Here is a 24,293-nt window from a genome sequence, read left to right on the forward strand (position 1 = left end):
GGTACCACCATGCTTCCTGCCATGCCGGTAAATGAAATGAAGTAAACCTCTGAAACTATAGTTAAGCCCCAATTAAATGCTTTCCTTTATAACAGTTGCTGTAATCGTGGTGTCTCTTCACAGCAACATAACACTAAGAGTGATGTCTTAGGATCCCCATTGTGGCCCTGTTCTCAGGCCTTAAAACTGACACTTCAAGAATTTCTGAGTCTTTACATGAAGACATTCACGTTTGGCTTGCACACAGCAAGCTGAGAAGTCCCAGGGAGTTAACAGCATCCCTGGGGGTGAGCCTTAACCAATCAGGTGAGTCAGTGGATATACACTCAAAACTGGCATGGCCTTTCACCAGGACAAGGCTAAAGGCTGCCTTGGATAGAGGACCCAGAGAGAATGCACCCCAAATGGCTGGGGATCCCTGCTCATTCACACACCCCATGTGTCTCCCTTCCCTCTTGGCCTCACTTCCCTGTTCTACTTCCTGGAATTGCCACCCACATAAACTCCTTGCACTCAAAGCTTTGCCTGAGTCTAGTTGGCGTAGGTGGGGGACCCAATCAAGGAAAACTCAGACAAAGCATTTGGAACAATTCCATGATAAATACGGAGACTCAGATACAAGGCGTTTCTGGAATGGGCAAAGTGGACATCATCAACTGAAATAAAAAGATTCTCCAACAGAGATGAACACAGGAGATCAGGGAAGTGTGCGAACACAGGAAGGGAGTGTGGGAAGGTGCAGCTAAAGGCACCCAAGGAACTTGTCGTCTCAAAACTCTTTGAGCACGAGATTAGGATTCTTGACTCTTGAAAGGTTGAAGAAACTGAGCAGAATCACAGCTTCGGGGAAAGGAACCACCAGGAACAAAAAAACAAAAAAACAAGAAAACCACCCTCTCCCTAGGGGCCAAATGTAGTTTCTTTTTTTGACCCAAGAGAATACAGAGCCCTGGCTGCCTCTTCCAGCCGCTCTCTGTACTCTAGCTTCTCATAGTTAGAAGGACTTACTCCTTCAAAACCATGCATAACTCCCCACCAGCAGCCAGCGATGGTTGCTGTGGAATCACTGTCTCCACCATGAAAAAAGGCTCTGTGCGCAAGCTCCTTCCAGGAATCCCCTGCAGCAAGGAGGGCATCATAGGCAATCATGGGGGCATCGTGTCCGCTGCTGCCACCCCAGCCCGAGTAACTCAGGGAGATGTAGAACTGATCCCTCTCCTTCACATCCAAGGGCTGATCGAAGACGGGGGCTGACTTGCCATCCAAGATTCCTCTAAGTTCCAGGTACTTTTCCCATTCTTCCTGGAAGTAGGACCTGCGGAGGGGAAATCAATTAACAAACTACTGTCAAAAGCTATATGGAAAAGTACCAGGTAGCTATGTAAAGAGAGAAAAGTCCAGAATGGCTTCAACTCCTCGTACTGGTGCCATAAACTCATAGGAGGGAGGGAAACCCTAAATTAAGTCTACAAGCCATTCATACTTTTTTTTTTTTTTTTTTGGTTTTTTGAGACAGGGTTGCTCTGTGTAGCTTTGGTACCTTTCCTGGAACTCTCTCTGTAGCCCAGGCTGGCCTCGAACTCAGAGATCTGCCCGTCTCTGCCTCCCGTGTGCTGGGATTAAAGGTGTGCGCCACCACTGCCTGGCTCCATTCATACTTTTACTAACCACCCACAGAAACCAGGTATGGATGAAGTTGCTCAATAAGGAAGATATGTGTCAGGCTTTAGGATGAGAAATAAATATTTGTTTTTCTGGGTCCAGAGCAGTATCTTATTGTCCTTCTAGGGGAAACTCTGGGACACTGCAACCATGGGCAACTTCAATAACAGCCTCTGAGCCTTTTTCTTCTAAGAAGGATAATGTGAAAGTCAGTCATTAAAAGGGGAAGAGGTGGCCTGGTCACTTAGCTCCTAGAGAAACCTATCTCTTGGGCATTCTAACCAAGGGTTCTGAAACATTGCTTCAAAGCAATACCAGAAAGGCAAATCTTAGGGAAATAGGAAATAGGCAAGAAAAGAGCATCTCTGCATCGGCTGGTCATAAAACTTATAGAAAGCTGGACTCCAGAATAGAACCCATACTTAAGAGATGACTCCGGGTCCCTACACACTGAAGCATCCACTTGACTGCTTCTGGCAACCATGACTGGAAAGGAACTTGAACCCTTAGCAGGCACCTTGAAGGAGGCAGGGTTGTGAGAAGTGTGATGGCAGCCGTGACCTCTGAAGCCCTAGGCACACATATGGTGCATGCGCATCCACAGACACTCACCAGTGTTGCAGATTCTCCTTCACAAAGTGGCCTGACTGGGTAATGTACTTCTTGGCTTCTGGAAGCACCTCCAGCAGCCCTTTTCCCCACTGCCATGGTGATTTGCCACTCACGGCATACGCTGTAAAAAGAGCCGATGCAAGGCTTCCAAGGTAGCCTGTGGGGTGGTGGTGGGTCATCCGGCCACTCTCAATGCTCACTTGGATCAGTGTGTCCAGCTGGCTGGGGTGAGGGAACCTCAGCCCGATGCACATGGCACGCATAGCAGCCCCGCAGCCACCCTCACGGCTGCTGAAAGGAATCCTCCAGCCATCGGCCTTATTGGGCTCCAGTCGCATGGCATTCTGCATGCAAGCAACACCTAGGGGTGAGTCGGTAGAACAAAGGGTCAGAATCACCAAAACAAAGGACCCAGTGAGAATAAAGAACTAAACAGACTCCCAAGGTTCTCTGAAACAAAAGAGAAGCCATGAACATATGATGGGGATGGCTTATCAACTTCAAACCCCAACCCAACAGTAAGCCTTCTTTATATATAACCCTAAGTGTGATATTATGAATTAACAAAGCAGCATATACAGAGTAAGCCTTGAGATCTCTCCAGTTATTAGAAAACTCACAGTATCTCAAAAGGTAGCTGTACTATATTTGCTTTTATTTATTTTTGAAAGAAAGGCTTTCTACATAAACCAGGATGGCCTGGAACTCTCTATGTATCCTAGGCTGGCCACAAACTCTTATTAATTCTCCTGCTTCTGCCTCCCAAGTTCTAGGACCACAGGTGTGCACTACCATGTATTATTATTTTTTTAAATGAATAAGATAAGACTCAAGACTTAGGGAACTTAAGGTCATAGAACCAGCTAGTCTGTGACCATCAAAAAATAATCAGACATCCGGGCGGTGGTGGCGCACGCCTTTAATCCCAGCACTCGGGAGGCAGAGCCAGGCAGATCTTTGTGAGTTTGAGGCCAGCCTGGACTACAGTGATTCCAGGAAAGGTGCAAAGCTACACAGAGAAACCCTGTCTCTGGGGGAAAAAAAATCAGACTCTATAGCCGAAGTCCTCTTTGAGTGTAATAAGAGCCTATTAGGGTTCCTGACTGCCAGAAAGAAACTCCAAGTTGCAGAAGAAACACTGGGCTTAGATCGGGAACTATGGCTGTCCTCTACATGACGAGCCGGAGGAGGCTTGTCCCACTTCCGGAGTGGACAGCACCACTGAAGGAGCCAAGCAAGGGCAGCAGCATGCTCTGAAATGCAATGTCACTGTCCCCTTACTCGGCAGTTTATACCCAATATCCATGGCTGACATAGGTAGGCAAATAAATCCACATGTCAAACTCAGAGGATAGTAGATGTTAAGAAAGGATGACCAGAGATGGGTTTTTAAAGCCAGTCCTTGGCATCAGAAGAGGTCCTGCATTTGATGGTGAGGAATTCTTCAACCAGGAGTTATTATGGCTAAACTGTGTTCGTATGCTGAAGTCCAAATACATACGTTGAAACTGTAACATGCAGTGACTTAATTTGGAGATAGTGCCTTTCAAAGACGTTTAAGCTAAGGAGCCATTAGGGTGATACATAACTAAATCTAGCAAGAAGCATACGGACACACAGACACAAGGGATGCAATGCACAGGAAAAGAGCACATGAGGAGCAGAGATGGTGTCCATCTGTAAGCCAAAGAGAGAAGCTCCAAAAACAAATCCAACTTAATGCAATATGGCTGAGGCTTTAGAAACCAGAACACAGGAAGTCTGTTTTCTAAGTTATCCAGCCTAGGACACCTTGTGATGACTAATACAGGAAGAGAGGTGGGTCAGGGAAAAGGTGACCTAAACCTGGTGGTCTCCAGGGGGCCAAAGTCCCCAAAGTGGGTGAGAGCCACTATGAGCAGAACTGGAACCAGAGCATCTCCATTTTGTTGTTGTTGTTGTTTGTTTTGTTTTTCAAGACAGGGTTTCTCTGTAGATTTGGAGTCTGTCCTGGACTAGCTCTGTAGACCAGGCTGGCCTCCAACTCACAGAGATCCACCTGCCTCTGCCTCCCGAGTGCTGGGATTACAGGCGTGCACCACCACCACCGGCAGATCACATCTTTTTTTAAATTAGAAAACAAAAACAGTTTTCTTTGTAATTGTTCACAACAAAAGGTAGAAAATACAAATAGAAGGAAAATAACAAACTGTAACTACTTCCGTAACTTAGGTAGAATTATGAACAAATTCATGTATATGCTTTTAGACTTCTCTCAATGGAGATAAGCAATTGTTTTCGTAGTGTATGTGCAAGCGTCCATGTGCGTGCAGAAGCCAGAGGAGGTTGCCAGGTGTCCTGTCTCTTTCTCGGACACTTGATGCAGGGTCTAGAGCAGGCCAGCAAGCTCCAGTGATCCTCCTGTGTCTGTCTCCTTCTGCACAGGGGTTACACATGTGATTTTTTTTTTAATGTGGGTGCTGGGGATTTGAATTCCAGTCCTCATGCTTGCACAGCCCATGTTCTTATCTGCTGAGCTGTATCTTCAGCACTTCCCACATCACCCCATACTCCTGATCTTCCTGCTTCCATCTCCCAAGTGCTGGGATTACAGGTGTGCACCACCATACCTGGCACACTTTTGTACTTTAGCAAAATTATTTTCATAACATGTTGTCCTGAAATCCACTTTTTTTTCTATTTCATAAACAAAACCTTTCCATATTAGTAACTATTCATCTGCAGAATTTACAAAACTGTGAATGGGCCACCATAAATAAGTTACAAGAATTCAAATCTACACTACTATTTCATTGATATTTAAATGTCCCACAACTTTTTTTCTCCTTCCGAGTCTCTGGAACAGAATCTCACTATGGAGCCTCGGCTGGTTTTGAAATAAAAAGTCCTCCTGGGAGTGGATGATAGGCTCATCACTACTCTCTAATCCCCATCAAACTTCTGTGTCTTCCCTGGACCTGTTTCTCCATCCTCAGGAGCCTCCTCCCAGCAGCACTATGGGAGCCCACAACTGACTCAGTTTCCCAGTTTGAATCTGAAGTCTATTCTGAGTCAATAGAGTTCAGGCTTGCTTGTTCCAGGGCCGTGAGAAAGTCTTGATTTAGCCTATGGAAAGGAACACACTATCTAGCTAGACCCAAGCTGCTGCTGCCAGCCAGAGGTACACTGAGACAGAAAATGAATCTGCCTGCTCCTTGACTCAAGGATGGGATAGATAGTGGTTGAATGCCTGTGCTGTGCATTGTTTTACCTCTGTCCTTCAAAACTGTATAAACTGGCTCTGAAATAAACTCGGGACTGTCTGGCATTGACCGGCAGTCCTCTCGACTCTTTTCTGTCTTCTTCATTGTCTCTACAATCCCCACGCCTCTACCCAGCTACCCGGCTGACTAGTCAGCAGGCTCCTCCGACACAGCACTCACCTGGTGCCCGGTCATTCATGTCTCCCATGCAGTCCTGGTAATGTTTAGCTAACAGGGAATACAGCTGAGGCAATTTGGGGGATGCGCCAGCTTCCACGAGGGCTTCTGCGGTAGCCAGGTGCATGACCGTGTCATCACTGACTCTCCACTGGGCCACGTCTATGGCTTCCAAGTCACCCATCTGGGCCAACTGCCGGTGTATCTCCTCCCCGTCCCGGAGGAATTCCCACTTCCCGTTGAAGTACCCCAAGGCATCTCCAGCCGCGCTCAGCACCATGGCGGCCACATACCTCTCTATCAGCCCCCCACCCATGCTGAGCTCGGCACCGTCGGTCTCGGGGGAGGGGGGCGGGCAACTCAGATGCCTGCAGGAAGACGGGGAAGATGAATCAGAAAAAAAAGCAAACCAACAAAAACCCGTGTTTTATTGAGGACTACCCCCGTAGGCACTGTATTGAGTATTTCCCATTTAATCCTCATAACTGATCTATGAATTGCTACCCGATGCATCTTAAACACGAGTAAATCAAGCATCGTGGAGATAATGCAGTTTTGTAAGTATTAAGAGAACTGAATCAGGCCCCAGAGCTAAGGAGCCAGGAGGACTCTAGCACAGAACTGACTCCCAAGACGTGTCTCTGGGTCTCGGACTCTTGGGTAGCGGCACACCCACTAAGTCCTACAAGCCAACCTAGGCCTGTGGTTTTCTCCTTCGGTGACATGCGGCTTGAAAGGCCATCTTTCCCTTATGTAGATTGTGACACTACGGGTAAGTGTTCACAGATGAGGAAACAGAAACCCAGGGAAGCTAAGTTCACACAGATAGCCAAAACGTGCAGACCCCAGTCTTTGGGTTCCCTGCTAGAATGCTTCATACTACATTACATGGACTCAGCCCTGGCCTTAACCTGGGGCAACTTCTTTTTTTGTTTTTTTTTTTGTTTTGTTTTTTTGTTTTTTTGGTGGTGGTGGGGGGTTGTTTTTGTTTTTTGAGACAGGGTTTCTCTGTGTAGCTTTGGAGCCTGTCCTGGAACTCACTTTGTAGACCAGACTGGCCTGGAACTCACAGAGTTCTTCACAGGAACTCACTTGCCTCTGCCTCCCGAGTACCAGGATTAAAGGCGTGTGCCACCCCTGCCTGGCTTTGGCAACTTCTTGATGGCTCATGTAAAATGATAATGATTTAAAAAAAAAAACAAACAAAAAAAAAAAACCCAACAACCTCCCAGACGTGTTATAAGGAATGAATGAGTTTCCATAAAATGCATACTGAGCACAACTTTGAGATTATTATTAACAACCAGTTCTATAATTAAGCTAGAATACTTTGCCCACATGCTTTCCTTTACCAGAAATATTTATATTTTGTTTTTCCTTTTTTAAAATGATTTATTTTTATTTTATGCGCTATGGCTTTTTGTCTGCATGTGTGTCTGTGTGAGGGTGTTGGACCCCTACAACCGGACTTATAGGCATTTGTGAGCTGCCATGTGGGTGCTGGGGATTGAACCTGAGTCCTCTGGAATATCAGCCAGTGCTCTTACCTGCTGAGCCGTCTCTCCAGACTGTTTGTCTTCTATAGGGTAAAAGCTGTATAGTACCAGAATCCAAATGATACTCCCACCACAAATTAAATCCTTGCTAATGCACTGGCTCCCCTGGGCATGCATTTCTTAAGACCCTACTCCTCCTGAGGCCAGTGCCCCACTGCATTCTTTCCCTGTGACACTCAGGTTCAAAGGGCTCCGATGTCTGCCCACTCCATCCATCCATCTACCTCATGACACTCTCGGGCAAAAATGTAGTTGAAGTTTTCCTGGGTCCACCTGGCTCTTGCGTCCTTGTGTTTCCAAAGTGCTCAGACCCAAATAAACACACACAGGCTAATATTATTTAAAACTGCTTGGCCATTGGCTGAGGCCTACCACTAACTACACTTAACTCTTACACTTAAACTCCGCCTATTTCTGTTAATCTAGATGTTGCCATGTATTCCATGGCTTTACCTGTGTGCCTGTTACATGCTGCTCCCTCAACGCCAGGCTGGCATCTCCTGACTCAGCCTTCCTCTTCCCACAATTCTCTTCTCTCCTTGTCTACTGGCCAATCAGCACTTTATTTATACAGAGTGCTATCCACAACACAAAAAGACTAGCTCCCTCATGCCCTCAGATCAAACTCTTCCCAGACCCAACTGCCCTTCTTCCCCTCTACTTACCTAAATGCTATTTTAGATTTAGTTCAAGTCCAGGCACTTCCACAGTCCTCCATCGAGCCACACGGCTCAGGACTAGGGTGTAGGTCAGCAAAGACCTGGAGAAGCAATAAGGGATAAAGACAGATTGAGCATTGTAACAGCCAGCTCCAAATCACGTCATCTAAGTATTTTCTTATGTATAAACAAGGCCTAGGAACTAGAGTTCTGTATTCTCTTGAATTAGTTGTATGACCATAATAAACAAGCCATTCACTCTGGAATTGTTTCCCATCTGTGGGGGAGGAGAAGGATGTAGATAGTAAATGTTCTCCGAGGTACTTGTCTTGGCCTAGGTTTTCGAAGCCCAAGCTTTGTTGACCTCTGAGAGCGGAGGACAAACACCCACACCCTCCCAGAGCATGAGGTTCCCTTTCCACAGTTGTCCGTGGCTCTACCCAAGCGTGTGGGAAGTCCATGGGGGAAGCAGCCCAGCATCTTTTCTCTTTGAAATTCCTTTTCACCCGGCACATGCATCCATCCCTACTGCCCCAGTCCCAGCCTTCAGAAACCATTCTTTAACCCACTCTAAATTGCTACAGATCGCATAGCAATCGACCTATACAATCAAAACGGACATCTACTTCCAGATAATCCTATGTTTTCCTGGCCTGGGTGGAAGAGAAATAAGGAAAGAAGAAGAGGTAAGGGGAGATGGCGGCGACGCACTCTGCAAAGTCTCGGTGGCCACGGGGGAGGGCCTGGCACCACTCTGGAGGTGAGGGCCCCGGCCCCGAGCGGGTACCAGTTCAACGGGAGGAGAGTGATTCGGGGAGTCTGGCAGTACCTGCTGGGGCGGAGCTGGGAGCGTGGGGAGAGGGTCGGGGGGGTCCCCGGAGCCTAGGCGACCCAAGCAGGAGGAGGGGGAGCAGGCGCCGGAGCCTCGTGGTCGCAAGCTGGAGCCCCCGGGCCGAAGAGGGGCGGAGCCGCGAGCCCGCCTCCGGAGCTGGGGAGGGGCGGGCGCAGAGCGGCTTCCGGCGGGGCGCGCTTCGTCCTCACCACCAGCACCGGGCGGAAGGAGTAACTGTCACGGCGTCCGGCCCCGGGGAGGGGCGGCCGGAAGGAGCGGCCTGGGAACCGCTCTGCTCTGCGTGTCCGCCGATTGCAGGCCCCCGGCGAGCCGGCGAGCACCCTGTCGGGTTCCGCCCCTCGCTGTAAGAGGACCTGACCTTGGTACCCATCTCCTTGAGTGGCGAGGGCTCGTCAGTTGCCGCCCTAGTCTGTTAGGCTCTGCGTGCGTGCGTGCGTGCGTGCTCTTCACGCAAGTGTTTCTAACGGGAACTCTTGGTTTCTCGCCCCTAAATTATGATTCTGGAATGATTTAATACCCCAAAGGTAGCGAGGGACGCGCTGAGCCAAGATGTCGGGTTCCAAGTATAAGCCTGCGCCCCTGGCCACTCTCCCCAGCACCCTCGACCCCGCAGAGTATGACGTGTCTCCGGAGACCCCAAAAAGCGCAGGTCGAGCGCTTGAGCGTAAGGGCCCGGCTTAAACGGGAATATCTGCTTCAGTACAACGACCCCAAACGCACATCGCAGATCCTGCCTTGACTCGTTGAACCTGAGCAGGATCAACAGCTGTTTATCCTAACTTCAGACCCACTCCCAAGAACTCTCACCTTTAGGAGCTGTGCTGGGAATTGGGCCTCCTCGTCTGACATTTTCAAAACAGGGAGTGAAAGGCAGACTTATCTGGGAAGGAAAAATTGCATCGAATAGTTAACCTCTCTTACTAACTTTGGCAATGATGACTCTATTCTTGTATAAATAAATCTTCTGTTAATCACAAAAATAAAATAAAGGAGGCGTTTGTGTGGAGTTTGGGGACATTTTTATTAAGCAAACATAAATCAAGTTTTAGGATGATGAATAGTAGCAGTTTTCTGAGCAGGGAGAGAGATGAAGGAAATTTTTTAATTTTGGTGGGTTTTTTGTTGTTGTTTTGTTTCTGAGACAGAGTTTCACTACAGCCTGGGCTGGTCTCAATCTCATGATCCTCTTGTCTTCACCTTTAGATGCTGGAATTTCAGTTTTGCAACACCACACCTGGCTTACAACTTTTAGAATATCTTCTATGTTATATATAAAGAGATTTTAGGGGAAAAAAATAGAAACCGCAGGCTACCTCTCTAGTTATATATACTTAGAGTTTTTATGGTATGCACATGATTTTAAAACAAAAACGGTCCTTCTGGAAATAGAATTTTATATCCTTTCTTTAAAAACTGGATTTCTCAGGTCGGGTGGTAGTGGCCCACGCCTTTAATCCCAGCACTCAGGAGGCAGAGCCAGGCGGATCTCTGTGAGTTCGAGGCCAGCCTGGTCTACAAATCGAGTTCCAGGAAAGGCACAAAACTACACAGAGAAACCCTGTCTCGGGGGGGAAAAAAATCTGGTTTTCTCAGCTACTAATGGGACTCCAAATGTTCACCTACATTAATGCTGCCAGGATAAGCTCCCTTCTACTTGGATACAGTAAAAGTATGAGGCCCCAGTGCCCAGTGGCTCCCCCACCACTTCATGACTAAAACAGAGAACAGATTCACTGACAATCAGAAAACAGACCAGTTAAACAAAGCCTTCACATGACATAGACCCGTTTATACAGTGACAGCTAAAGGTTTAGAAACTGCCTGCTAACAGGAAGTAGTTAATATGCAAGAGTCGGTTGGTTTCTCTAGCAAAGCTTAACAGCCAAGCAGCAGCAAGGGTCAAAGGAGAACAGGCTAGGACCCTGCATCAATATGAAAACAGGAAAGCGGCCAGGTGGTGGTGGTGGCAGCGGCAGTGGTGGTGGCAGCGGTGGCGCATGCCTTTAATCCCAGCACTAGGGAGGCAGAGCCAGGCGGATCTCTGTGAGTTCGGGACAGCAAAACTACACAGAGAAACCCTGTCTCAAAAAAACAAGAAGGAGGAGGAGGAGGAGGAGGAGGAGGAAGAGGAAAAGAAGGAGGAGGAGGAAGAGGAAGAGGAAGAGAAGAAGGAAGAAGAAGAAGGAGAAGAAGAAGACGACTTGAGAGAATATTTGGGCAGCTCCCTCTATGACCTCTTGGTTGGACCACAGCATTCAAATCTCCAGATGGGAAAGTATTTTAAAGTTGAGATAGCCTTTATATTGGTGAACACTGAGTAGAGTAGATTATTCTCCACAATGTGGGTGGACCTAATTGAATCAGTTAGAGATCTTGAGAGAAAGGATCCCCCTCCCCTAGAAAAAAGAATTGTGCTGACTGACTGCCTTAGGACCATGGCCTCCTTCTCAGGGCCTCCAGGCTGGCAGCCCACCCTGCAGACTTTGAGTTTGCCAAACCTCATGTAGAAACCTAGTGTAGCTCTGGCTGACCTAGAACTCACTGCATAGACCAGGCTGGCCTCAAACTCACAGAGATCCGCTGGCCTCTGCCTCCCGAGTGCTATGGTTAACAAATCCAATTCCTAAAGTGGATGTGTCTCTCTTTCCTCCCCACTCCCACCCCCTCCCGTGTGTGTGTGTGTGTGTGTGTGTGTGTGTGTGTGTGTGTGTGTGTGTTCTGGTTCCTTGACTAACACAGTATCTAAATGTGCCAAACTTTTAAAGAGGTCAGATAATAACCAGACTAATAGGCCGGGTGGTGGTGGTGGTGGTGGTGGCGGCGGTGGCACACGCCTATAATCCCAGCACTTGGGAGGCAGAGGCAGACGGATCTCTGTGAGTTGGAGCCCAGCCTGGACTACAGAGTGAGATCCAGAAAAGGCACAGAGCTACACAGAGAAACTCTGTCTCAAAAAAAAAAAAAAAAAAAAAGGAAAAAAAAATAACCAGACTAATAGAAGATGTGTCTAGTGGACAAGAATAGCATCAGGCTGCAAGGAACATGATAAAGAAGACCATTCCAGCCAGGCGGTGGTTGGCGCACGCCTTTAATCCCAGCACTTGGGAGGCAGAGCCAGGCGGATCTCTATGAGTTCGAGGCCAGCCTGATCTCCAACGTGAGTTCCAGGAAAGGTGCAAAGCTACACAGAGAAACCCTGTCTCGAAAAACAAAACAAAACAAAAAAGACCATTCGAGGTGCAGGTTGGTGAATGAAGACAGAGTCAGTCATTAAACTCAGACAAGATGTATGGAGAGAATTAGACCTGAGCTGATGTTTGAAGACAATTAGGTAAGCAAATAAAATTACTACAAGCACAGAAAGAAACACACACACACACACACACACACACACACACACACACACACACACTTGCTGAGCCAGGAAGATCTTGAGGCCTCCCTGGGCTACATAAGGTAGCTGTGCCTCAGAATAGAAAGAAAAAATAAAAGGAAAGTCACAGGTTTAGTTTAGCATTTCCTTCCTGAAGGATGCACAGTTGCTGGGCCCAGAGTTCAGTTGAACCAGGTCCTGAGTTTTAAGGTGATAACTTTAGCATTCTTTCTCACTTCCCGTTTACCAAGACATTCTAAACATACCATATGTAAGGCCGCAAATCCTGAAGAACACTTGGGGAGAGACTAGAAGAACGACTCACCAAGGAAAGCAGGCTCTCTGGACACCATCCTTGGGGAACCCTTAAATTGTGTTTTGTTTTTGGCGGGAGGTTACAAGGGCAAGGGTGAATGTGAATGCAAGGGGACAGAGAGGTGAGTGAGATCAGGATGCGTAATGTGAAATCCACAAAGAATCAATAAAAAGTTTTTTGGGTTTTTTTGTTGTTGTTTGTTTGTTTGTTTGTTTGTTTGTTTTTAAGAATAATACACCAGATATGGTGGTACATAGCTTTAATCCTTGCACTCTGGACACAGACAGATCTCTGTGAGGCCAGCCTGGTCTAAATAGTAAATTCCAGGCCCGCCTGGCTGAATACAGTCAGATGTGGTGGCTGGTGCCACCTTGTTATCCCAGCATTTGAAAAGCTAAAGCAGGCCGAACAATACCAGCTACGCATCAAAGCAAGTTTGGGGACAGCCTGGGGTACCGAGGGAGACTCTGCCTCAAAGCCGTGGCAAAAATAGAATGCACATGTCCATAAGAGTGGTTTAAGTCATCAAATGTTAGTTTCATGGAAGTATTTGTTCACCACATTCCAACAGGGAAACCAAAGCCAGTGAAGAGAGCTCTTCAGAGTCTGGGTGACCCAAGGGCACAGAAAGTGTCAGGCCTGGAACCCAGAGTTAGCCCTTCCATTCCCCATACTGCCACTTAGGAAAAAAAGTATGTGAAATGGCTTGCAGTTAAACATTGATTACATAAAAGGCACAAAGCCTGATTTTATGTTTTATATTTTATGCCCCCCCTCAAGTAGGCTTAAGAATCTCTTTTGTGACCATGTAAAAGTAGTATTTAAAAAATAGTATATGATATTTTTGGTTGGGGATTTAACTCAGTGGTAGAGCGCTTGCCTAGCAAGCGCTAAGGCCCTGGGTTCGATCCTCAGCTTTATATATATATATAAATATAAATATATATATATATATATAATGAAAAAGCAAAACTTAGATATGCGCAGTAATTTTAAGAAGTGGACAGTAATCCCAGAGAGTAAACAGGCAGGGAGTCTTGGTGTCTGACTGTTAGGAAAGCTTTGCACTTCCAAGCAGAACAGAAAGACTGGGAAAGTCCTTGTCGCCGCCCCCAGCTGCGTGCGTGAGTGCAGTGGCGTATTTCCACAAGCCAGGGCTTCCCAACCTTTGGTAGAGACCTGGCAGTACATTTTGAAATCTTCTCTGGAGAGTTCCAGCCGATGGCCTCTACTGCCGCCTCCTTACTTTTAATGGAGTTCCCACAGGAAGGGGAGCACGCCCCGCTCCCCAAACCCAGCTTCATTTCCTGAACTTGCAAAGGCCTTCCATGTTCCGCCACAGTCACACACTAAGGGACTTCACTGGCCACTGGGCTCTCGGTAGATGAAAATGCAGCCTTCAAGAGAAAACGAAAACCAAAACGAACAACAATAGTGGGTGTTTTGTCGGAGTGATTTTTTCCTTCCACGCCCACTGTGCTCAGTGGCTTTCACTGACCAGCCTGGACTAGCCGCGGTCAGTCCGCTCTCACTGCTGTTTCTAGAAGACTCCTGGACACACACAAGCAAAGAAATTGTAGCAGGAGACATTGAGTTGCCTTGTCTTTCCGGTCTGTTTCCTCCAGCACTGGGATGTCAGTCCCTCATCCCTGGGTCACACTCTATCCTAAAACTGTTCGTCGAGGAGAACCCCTGAAAGCACCAAATAGACCATCTGAGGAGCCACTCAACTAACCCCCAAAAGAAATAAGCAGGAGGCTCAGGAGAGATGCCATCAGAGGTTCTGAAGCAGTATGAACCCCACCCTCCTGCAGAGCCTTCCAGTGGGGGGAGGGGTGGGGGGGACGGGGGAGGGGGAGACGGACTAGCTACATGGGTCCTCACAAGCTATGATTAAATTATTGCGCTAGGTCAGCAGACAAAGAGAACATTCTGTGTAATTATATTGACATAAAGTTCCAAATGTGTAAACAACTCAACAGAGGAAGAAGGCAGAGAGGCAGGAATTGGTAGGGGACAATTTCAGAACCCATGGAAATGCTAGGGGTGATACACACGTGTTCACTATCTCCACTGATGATGACTTGTGTGTGTGTGTGTGTGTGTGTGTGTGTGTGTGTGTGTGTGTCCACTTAATATTTTAAATATTTGTAGCTTTTTACTCTCTCTCTCTCTCTCCCTCCCTCCCTCCCTCCCTCCCTCCCTCCCTCCCTCCCTCTCTCTCTCTCTCTCTCTCTCTCTCTCTCTCTCTGTGGTTTGTTTGGTTTTTTGTTTTCCCAGAACTCACTCTGTAGACCAGGCTGGCCTCAAACTCAGAGATCTGCCTGCCTCTGCCTCCCAAGTGCTGGGATTAAAAGCATGTGCCATCACGTCTGGCTGCTTGTTAGTATATTTTAATGAATAATAACCTTAACAAAGTTATTAAAAGCAAATAATCATGTACGTAAATTATTAAATCTTGTCTTCCCTAGAAAGAATTAGCACAGGGGAAATTCCACTTTTCCTCTAAGTCACAAAATTTCTCTTTAGTTTTATGAACAGAATTAAGTTTCCCTTTTTAACGAAATCTGGAAACCATGACCTTTTGTTCAAGAGCGTATTTATAATGTTATGTTGATACAATGTTGCAAATGCAAGATAAAAAGGCAGCTGTCTGGTTCACTTTTCAGGAAAAATACCCAAGAAGGGAAAAGGAAAGGGAAGGGTAAGGGAGGGGAGGGGGACAGTGGACACTTGCTTGATTTTAGGGAGGAGCAAATAGCCAGTCTGAGCTGTGTAAACACCCTACTAAGTCTTTATCAGGCTCTGCACTCTCCAGCCATTTAAACTCATACTCACCATGACCACACTGTCCTGTCCCCCAAACACCAAGACCCTCTCTGACTTTTCCTACTGCCTGATCAGGTCTTCTTACTCCATCCTCAGAGAAAATGAAATCAGGAAGTAAAGAGTGGTCTTTGCATCTATGTTCTGTTGGGCAGAGGATGGGGTGTCGCTGCCAAATGTGACTCTTAGTGCCTGAAATCCTGCAACCAGGGACCAGTCGGGTTCCAGAGTCAACAAAAGGCCCCAGCAAGAAGCCCCCAGAATATCCCCACATCAATAAGATTCAGATTGGGTGAGATGTGCTTCTTTTTAAATAGGGGCAAGAGCCAAATCCTCTCACCATAGATAAATTTTTAGAAAGAATATACAAAGAAGTAAAAAATCTAGAAGTTGATTTTCTCAAAATTATCAGGGCTATACTCTGATACAGCTTCCTCAGTTGGAAGACCCTGACTTTGTCCTCCTGATAAGTCTTCTGGCCGGCTGGTGGATGCCTTACAGGGTACCAGCAGGAATGACGCTTGGGAGGTAGACCTATCAGGCCCCATCAGCTAGCCAGTGCTTGCCATAGCCCAGGCCTGACAGCAAAGGGGCGTTTTTTGACATGACAGAGCCTTATTCCTGCCTCTTCCTTTTGTATGATCTCCATTGCTTCCTGTCCTAGGGAAGTTCATTGACCTCAGACTCCTGTCATACTTCTCCGTCAGTCTTTTAGTTAAACAGATTACAGTGCCTTCAGTAACACTGAAAAAATAGAGGATAAATAGCAACTTAAATTGTGATTTTCTTTTTGTCAGAAAAACTTTGTCTCCTAGTAACACTAAGTCATTATTTTAGACATTTCTAGACCATATTCTCCATGTAGCACACTCATGCACTATAACTACTATCATTTTCTTTTTTCCCTCTATCTGCCCCCTAGTTTAGAAGGAAACTATGTGTCTCTAACATACTCGGACTCCTGCTCTCTTATTCTGGGTTCTCTGCAAAGCAAAACTAGAGACAAAGAACTCAAGTGAAAATTAAGAAACTTCAGTGGATAGAGAGTAAAGGAGAGAGATGAGATCCAATACAAAAAAAAAACCCTTAATACATTGATGGCTAATAAAGACAGTGGTTAACCTATCCCTCAGGACCTTCTGGGAGTCCCGTGAAAGGCCTTAAGAACTTCCACCTGGGAGACAAATGTGGAAGCAGCTACCTACCTATTCTCAGTTCCTTTGGTCAAGGGTTGTCCCATGGACACCGACTCCCCCACAATTAAGGGTCCTCTGCAAGCTTGGGTACAGAACTTCCAAGGCAACGTGGAAGTTAAGAGAACTTGTCATGTCGAAGCAGCAGAGGAGGTCTAGGTGGGTCAGAAGCCAACTGTGAAAACTGTAGGCTCAGTCAAGGGTCTGCCTGCGTCTACGTGTGCAAAGAGATTCACGGTCCGGCATGGCTGGTCGCTTGTCGACAAGTCTTCCGAAATTCCATCTATAGGTTCCCAGGGTATCAAACTGGCTGCAGATAGCAGTTGTAGGGGAGACTGGAGCCTTCTTCACCCCATCCCTTGGTGCTGTCATTATGTTCATTGAGCTATACTAGCTGTGGTAAGGTGAGTGGAACACACCATGCAATGTGAGTTCAGGGAGCACACTCTTTGAGAATGGACAAGATGCAAATACAGAAAACACGCCCCCCAAAAGTGCCTGTTCCCACAGTAGTCCTACCACAGGTAGGAAAAGAGTAACTTTGAGTATAAAAACATAACTCAAGAGCAGTGCAGAAGCGGTCAGGAAGCTCACACATCACTGTCCAGGTCCAGCCAGTGACTGACCCTTGCTCTTCTTCTTCTTCTTAGATACCCCGAAACTGTCACCATGGTTAGTTTATCCCCCGTGGTGAGGGCAGCCTGCTTGGCGACTTGCCCAAGTCACACTCTCTCAAAGAGCAAGGGAGCTTCCTCCAGCCTGCAGTGAAGGGAAGTTGGAAAGGGGAAATTCCGCCTCCCTGCTCTTTTAGTCATAAAGATGGCAAGAAGAGAACAGCTCGTAAGTGGGCCCCATCTTTTGATTTTTAAGAAAAAAAGAAAAAGGAATCTTCTTCAGCCAGTAAGTAATACACTTACTATTTATTACACCATGGGATACCTTAGTAGAACAATTTAACACCAACCTGACTTTTTTTTTTTTTTTTTTTTTTTTTAAAAGACGGGGTCTCCTATATCCCAGGCTGGCCTCAAACTTGCTGTGTAAACCAGGATGATCTGGAACTTCTGATCCTCCTGCCTCCACATCTCCAGTGCCACCACACTGTTTATACAACTCTGGGGATCGAACTCAGGGCTTCCTGCATGTCAGGCCAGCATTCTACCAACAAAGCCATCTCCTCAGCCTCAAAGTCACTGCTTTTAAAACCAACATATGGCCGTGTGGTGGTGGAGCATGCCTGTAATCCCAGCACTCGGGAGGCAGAGGCAGGTGAATCTCTGTGAGTTCGAGGCCAGCCTGGTCTACAGAGCTAGTCCAGGACAGACTCCAAAGCTACAGAGAAACCCTGTCTTGGAAAAAACAACATATGATTGTGTCTTGCCCTCACAGGAGTCTCTTTGTGGTCTCTTATTCTCATGGCTGTGGCATTCCAACACTGCTAAAAAACACCCATCAGAATTCTTTTGTGTTTCCTAGATGCTAACAGATTTTTCTGTAGGCTGAACTTGAGTTTTTCTAATCAATAGAATGCTAATGGGAAATTCTCTTCAAGCTTACCAGTTCGAGTGTGGCTAGGCAGACAATCTGGTATGGCTCAGGGATAGCTCCAAAAGAGGAGAGTCCCACATCTGGCCAGTTGTAGGTGTGACATCATTCATTTTCATTTCTCAATTTTGATGCATTTACTGGAAGAAAAAAAAATCAACAAGCCTCTTCACACCATACTGCATAGTCTAAATATACAGTGTTTGCCCTGTCTTGTCTTGTCTTCATTTTTTACATTAGATCTCTCTATTGGTTGATATCCCTGTAGGACTTACTGTGTTTAAGATCTGAGGTTCTTGATTTCCTGTTAATATATCAAGATGTCCTTTCCTAACTGAAATGCAGTCTTGGACAAATACACGTTGGCCAGTCACTCTGCGTTTGTGCATGTGTGTGTGTGTATGTGTGTGGGGGGGGGGATTTTAAGCTTTCTTGAATTGGCTGATACTGAAGGGTCTCTGTGCTTTTTTGCTGTTGTTGTCTGTGAAATGGGGGCCTCACTGTGTTCTAACAACATTAGCCACACCCCCAAGCAGAGAACCCTTTCACCCAACTGTGGCTGGTTCTCGTAACAGGCCAGGACAAGTCACCTCCCCTAGAGTCCCCTCCACCTTTGAGTTCCCTTCATGGCCACACCCTGATGTAGAGGCCACTCAGATTCAGAACTCTCACTCATTCTAGTCTAGCTCACAGCAGACAACGGAACGACTCTTACTGGTTTCTTTTTCAGGTTGTGAAACACAACCTTCGGCGACTCAAGAACTCTGTCCCGTCTCTGTGGAGCAATAGAATTATCTTCAGTACCTGCTTGCTGTGTACCATCCGGGCTTCTCTACTGCTCTGTTTGCCGGTTTTTGTGAGCCTAGGAGGTGCCCAGGCTCTGCTTGGCTTTCACCATCTATCCAAAGCATCTGAAGCTATGGGGTGCCAACTGAGGCAGGATACTCCGCGACCCAGGTGCCCACATCTCAGGCTCACTCATCTCTTTGTGCTGCTGTTCGGTCTTTTTCGACTGTCTTCAGGTAAGGAAGGAGCTTTCGGGAACTTGACTTAAGCTCGCCGCCGGGGTTTTGAGGAAGATGACACTGTTCTCTGTGCTGTCTCCCTCGGCTTACTTTGTGGCCATCTCCTTCTGCTCACTTTGAGAACTGGAGGAACCCTTCAGGGTGTTCCCAGAACTCTTTAAAGATAAGAAAGTTCTGGTTCTAAGAGGGTAAAAGGACATGTAGGGTCACACAGCAAGTTAAAAACCAAGTTAAATTAAGAGCTTCAACTCTAACTTAGAGGTGGGGTCAATATTATTTTAACAACACATGAAACCAGAGAGCAGCTTAGAGCTGTGGCCTCCTCCATCTGCATTGGATGTTCATTACATCTTGTTATGTGCCAACAGAGTTGGCCTGGGATTCTAGTTTCCAAAGTATGTTTCTACAGTACAGCTCAATGAATGTGGCCTACCTGTAAGATCAAACGATGATGACCTTTTCCACTTGGGGGAAGGCTGGTAGTTGAGAAATGTCATCTTCCTCGTGTGAAATCTTTCTCTTAATATTTCCTCTTAAGCTTTGCTTTCTTTCAATGTGTCAACACTGGCATCCGGCAGCTTAGAGTTAGTGCAAAATGATTTTTTTTTTTAGTTATTCCTAACTGGCTGTGTTTTTCAAAGAGTATTTTGTCCTCAAGGTGGTTCTGTTTCTGTGCAGGTGGTCTTAAGGAAGCTGGACTTTGGGCACTATAAAGAAGGGGTGAGGGCTCTGTGCAGGTCATGGTTTATGTGGGAACTGTCATCCATCATGTCCTGCATGACCTTTTTTTTTTTTTTTTTTTTTTAAGGGGTAGCTGGTCTATGTGACTTTTTTAAGGTCAGGAAATGAAAGATCTGCTTTCTAAGGAGTAGAATATAAACTGTTTCTCACAAACAAGGAGGGAGCTAGAGTGCCACACAGCGATGCAGAAATTGGACTCTCACCTGCCCTGATGTAAAGCCGTTCACCTAAAATCCTGCCCAGAATGTCTAAGAGCATGAGAGACAAGGAGAGGGAAGGAAAGAGGATGAAGGGTGCGTAGGCCACCTGCTATAATAGTATTTTCTGTCCCAAGCTGTGAAATTTGGTTGTTGAACCCAGAGAACCATGACTTAAGTGCCCATTCATATATTCAAGTTCTGTACACAGTCAACACACCCAACAATTACACAGTTAAAATGTGTAATTGGAGGTTACCCTGTGCAATCTGGAGGTTAGGGAAGCACTCCCAAACTCATCTTCTGGAGAAACTACATACACCCAGACATGGGGCTTGGGAGTTGATGGATGGGGTGGGAAACTCTTAAAAAGAGAGAGAAAGCAGGTAACAGTTAAACCAAGGCTTGACAATTGCACCAGAAAAAAAAAAAAAAAAAAAGAGTCAGAAACAGACCATAGATGATACATTTTTAGACATTAGGAAAGCACCATGCACTTACTGCTGCATTCAATTTCTAAACCCGTCTGTGAACATCTTATTCTGAATGTCCACCTTGCCCCCAAAGTAGTTGGGCCTGCGATGTGTGCCGTCAAATAAGTTTGCATATGTAAGCCCTGGAATTAACAAGAAATATGAAAAGTAGGAGATCCCGACCACCAAAGCCCAGGTTCTGAGAAATGAGAAAACAAGGTCACTGGAGGAATAGACCTGATGGAGGCAAAGAAGGGTTCTGCTGCAGAGTACCACAGTGAAAAACACCAGCACAAGCATCCCCTCTCCCCTTTTTAGGTAATCTCATGTAGCCTAGGCTGGCCTTTAACTCATTAGGTAACAAAGGATGACTTCGAACTCTTGGTCCTCCTGCCTCCATCTCCTTAGTACTAGGATCCCAGACATGCAGCACCATGCCCACTTTATGCAATATTAGAGATCCAGTAGAGGGCATTCCAGGCAAGCACTTTGCCAATTGAGCTACACCATAGCTGTCTAGCTCACTCTTTTTAGAGTGATTCTAAAGACCAAGCAGTTTCTGGATACAAGAGGTGTTTATTGGTCCTGGGAACAAATTATGAGCTCTTTTGTTCGTGGAATTTAGAATTGCTGGAAAGAAGAAGATGAGCAAACTAATTAATCATAGCACTAAATATGTGACTACCACAGAGATGAGAACTTTGTAGAAAAGGTATTGTTCAGAGGCACCATTTTGACCTGCAGACAGACAGTATCGGATAGAGGAGAACTGGAAGGGAGCCGAGCCTAGGACCTGGACTTTCAGATCACCATCAGAAACCTGAACATTATTCATACTGTGCCGGGATGGAGGTGGCACTGTCCCATACATTAATTATGCATATTATTACCTGGGGGGGGGGTGTTAAAAGTTGGTCTCTGGTTCAGGGGATTTTTCAGAGAAGTGAAACTATTTTGTATAATACTATAACGATATGTCTGTTAACCGTAGACATTGCAAACCCATAGAAAGCACACCTCCTAGGGAGAATGCTAAACCATGACTTCGGGTGAGGAGGATGTGTCAGCACAGGTTCATGGAGTGTGACAAATGTGTCACCGTAGCGTGGGATGTTGATGATAGAGGAAGCTGAAAGGTGAGGACAGGACTGGTCCGTGGGCATTCTTCATGTTTGTCCACCTGGCTCTACTGGGAACCTAGAACTGCTCTGAAAAATGCTTTCAAGATCTCTTAGGTTTTGGTGGTCAGAGTCAGGATCTCAGTCTGTAGCCCAAGCTGGCCTTTAATTCTGTCCGTTGCTCGGGCTTGCCTCAAACTCCCACCTCAGCCTCCAGAGCAACAAGGATTATGTATGTGAGTTACCATGCCCAGTTTAAAACTGTACTTTATAATGCTGCTTCTGCTTAGGTGGGTCTGGACCGGGGCCCTGAGATTGTGCATTTCTAGCAAGCACCCAAGTGATGTTGAGGTTGGTGGGTTGACTATACAGCCCTATTTAAGAAGTAAGTCTGTATGTAAATAATGTTCAAAGAAAAGCAGGAAGCCAGACATGCTAACACTGGTGTCAGTAATCCTAGCTACTCTGGAGGTTGAGGCAGGAGGATCAAAAATTCAAGGCCTTGGAGGAGGCGGGGAGGGGAGTCGGTAGTTGCATTCACCTTTGATCCTAGCACTTGGGAGGCAGAAGCAAGCAGATCTTTGTGAGCTCGAAGCTAACCTGGTCTACAAAGAGAGTTCCAGGACAGCCAGAGAGCTGTTACACAGAGAAACCCTGTCTTGAAAAACAAAACGAACAAACAAACAAAATTCAAGGCCTCCCTGGGCTATAAAGTGAATTCAAGGCTAACATGAAGAGCTTAGTGAAACCCTGTCTTAAAATAGAAAGCATGGACTGGTAGGGAGGGAGAGGGCTTGCCCAGCACCCACAGGGCTCTCGCTCCATCTCTAGCAAGGTATAAACTGGGCACAGTGGCACATACTTGTGATGTCAGCACTTTGGAGGTATAGGCAGGAAGATGAGAAATTCAGAGTTACTCTCAAGGATATGGTGAGTTTGAGACCAGCCTGAACTACAAGAGTCTATGTCTTAAAAACAAAACAAGGGGCTGGAGAGATGGCTCAGAAGTTAAGAGCACTGACTTTTCTTCCAGAGGTCCTGAGTTCAATTCCCAGCAACCACATGGTGGCTCACAACCATCTGTAGTAAGATCTGGCACCCTCTTCTGTATACATAATAAATAAATCTTGCCGGGTGGTGGTGGCACATGCCTTTAATCCCAGCACTCGAGAGGCAAGGCCAGGCGGACCTCTGTGAGTTCGAGGTCAGCCTGGTCTACAGAGCGAGGTCCAGGACAGGCTCTAAAACTACACAGAGAAACCCTGTCTCAAAACAAACAAAACAAAACAAAAGGTGGGGGCTGCAGATACAGGCCAAGGTGCTTGCCCAGCACATGTGAGGCTCTGCGTTCAAGTCCTAAGACTGAAAACACACAAAAATCTTCCGAGTTGCTGAAGCGTGAACAACTCATAGAACAGTTACGGTGATCGTACAAAACCTAGCAGGATGGTTTTGATGAAGAGAAAGGGGTCAGAGGGAAAAGGATGGACTGAGACATGAACAAGATGAAGCCGGTGAAGACTTGGCAGACTTTGGTGAGGATCTGAGTGGCCTTTTGGTCCCTGCGGTCAGGATGATATAAGGTGGGAAGTAAGATGACAGAGGGCTGCTTGGGGGCTTTGGATGTGCCACACCTTCAAGTCTGCCCTGGGTCAGGAAGCCACACCCTGGTGGCATGGTCCCCTCTGTCCTACTACTCTCCAGCCATTGGCTTCCAGAGCAAGTGGACCTCTTTCTTTCTTTCTTTCTTTCTTTCTTTCTTTCTTTCTTTCTTTCTTTCTCTCTCTCTCTCTCTCTCTCTCTCTCTCTCTCTCTCTCTCTCTCTCCCCCCCCCTCCCTCCCTCCCTCCCTCCCTCCCTCCCTTCCTTTCTTTCTTTCTTTTTGTTTTGTGTTGTTTTTTCGAGACAGGGTTTCTCTGTGTAGCTTTGGAGCCTGTTCTGGATCTTACTCTGTAGCCTAGGCTGGCCTCTGCCTCCCCGAGTGTTGGGATTAAAGGCATGACCACCACCGCCCAGCTCTTTCTTTCTTAAGACAGGACCCAGCCACATCCTCTCCACCATCAGGTTTCAGGCATGGTCTCTTGAGGCAGAAACACATGGCTGTATTCCAGAAACTAAGAAGCTAAGAAGCAACCATCAGGGAAGCATAAGTGGGCAGCCTTTCCTTTGGGGCTGGGATCCTTTCAAGATGGCTCAGCGCTGAGGGCTGGGGAAAAGCTTCCTGAGGAAGCTGGATATAAATGCATTAGGAGCTCTGAGGTAGAGCCAAAGCAAGTATCCTCAAGGTGTCACAAGTAGCAAACTTCCTACACACACCCTGCTGTCCAAACACAACTGGCCAGCACATCTCAAGAGTTACCATTGCCAGGCCTTTAATCCCAGCATTGGGGAGGCAGAGCCAGGTGGATCTCTGTGAGTTCAAGGCCAGCCTGGTAGACAGAGCAAGATCCAGGACAGTCACCAAAACAACACAGAGAAACCCTGTCTCAAAAAACAACAAGAAAAAAAGAGTTACCTTTGTTACTGCCATCATTACCCTGATAACAGTAGTCCAAATCTCAACGTTCTGATAATTTATAATTTAAGAGAAAAAAAAAATAAAGATCTGATTTCTACACACTATAAGGGGCTGTATCTAAACTGAAGGGAAAGTCAGGGGCTAGAATAAGTCTTCCAATGGTTCGTGTGCCAGCCCACATCCTCCTCCTTGTACTGCTGGAACTCTG

General features: G+C 46.6%; 2 protein-coding genes across 2 annotated transcripts in view; one reads left to right on the forward strand and one right to left on the reverse strand.

The window, feature by feature from the left end:
• Nucleotides 1-579: 579 nt before the first annotated feature.
• On the reverse strand, nt 580-8,979 carry Adprh (ADP-ribosylarginine hydrolase). Its single transcript, XM_036203998.1, has 5 exons — nt 8,738-8,979; nt 7,915-8,009; nt 5,697-6,061; nt 2,275-2,635; nt 580-1,315 (listed from the first exon to the last, which is right to left on the reverse strand). The coding sequence occupies exons 3-5, from the start codon at nt 6,007-6,009 to the stop codon at nt 901-903; spliced, it is 1,089 nt and encodes a 362-aa protein (XP_036059891.1). The 5' UTR covers nt 6,010-6,061; nt 7,915-8,009; nt 8,738-8,979; the 3' UTR covers nt 580-900.
• A 331-nt stretch (nt 8,980-9,310) lies between these two features.
• The window catches only part of Cd80 (CD80 molecule), a 38,811-nt gene continuing 23,828 nt past the window's right edge, over nt 9,311-24,293 (forward strand). Inside the window, exon 1 of the mRNA XM_036204102.1 lies at nt 9,311-9,425. Within this exon, the coding sequence (XP_036059995.1) occupies nt 9,311-9,425 (115 nt within the window). The remainder of the gene's footprint in view (nt 9,426-24,293) is intronic.

This window comes from Onychomys torridus, chromosome 12 (assembly GCF_903995425.1).
Source record: "Onychomys torridus chromosome 12, mOncTor1.1, whole genome shotgun sequence".
NCBI classification, from domain to species: Eukaryota; Metazoa; Chordata; class Mammalia; order Rodentia; family Cricetidae; genus Onychomys; species Onychomys torridus.

Excerpts from the sequence above, each read along its gene's own strand:
- Adprh (XM_036203998.1), bottom strand. The coding sequence starts at position 6,009 with ATGGGTGGGGGGCTGATAGAGAGGTATGTGGCCGCCATGGTGCTGAGC. Across the intron at positions 2,636-5,696 it reads CATGAATGACCGGGCACCAG|GTGTTGCTTGCATGCAGAAT; the intron begins GTGAGTGCTGTG and ends ACTCACCCCTAG. Across the intron at positions 1,316-2,274 it reads AAGGAGAATCTGCAACACTG|GTCCTACTTCCAGGAAGAAT; the intron begins GTGAGTGTCTGT and ends TCCCCTCCGCAG.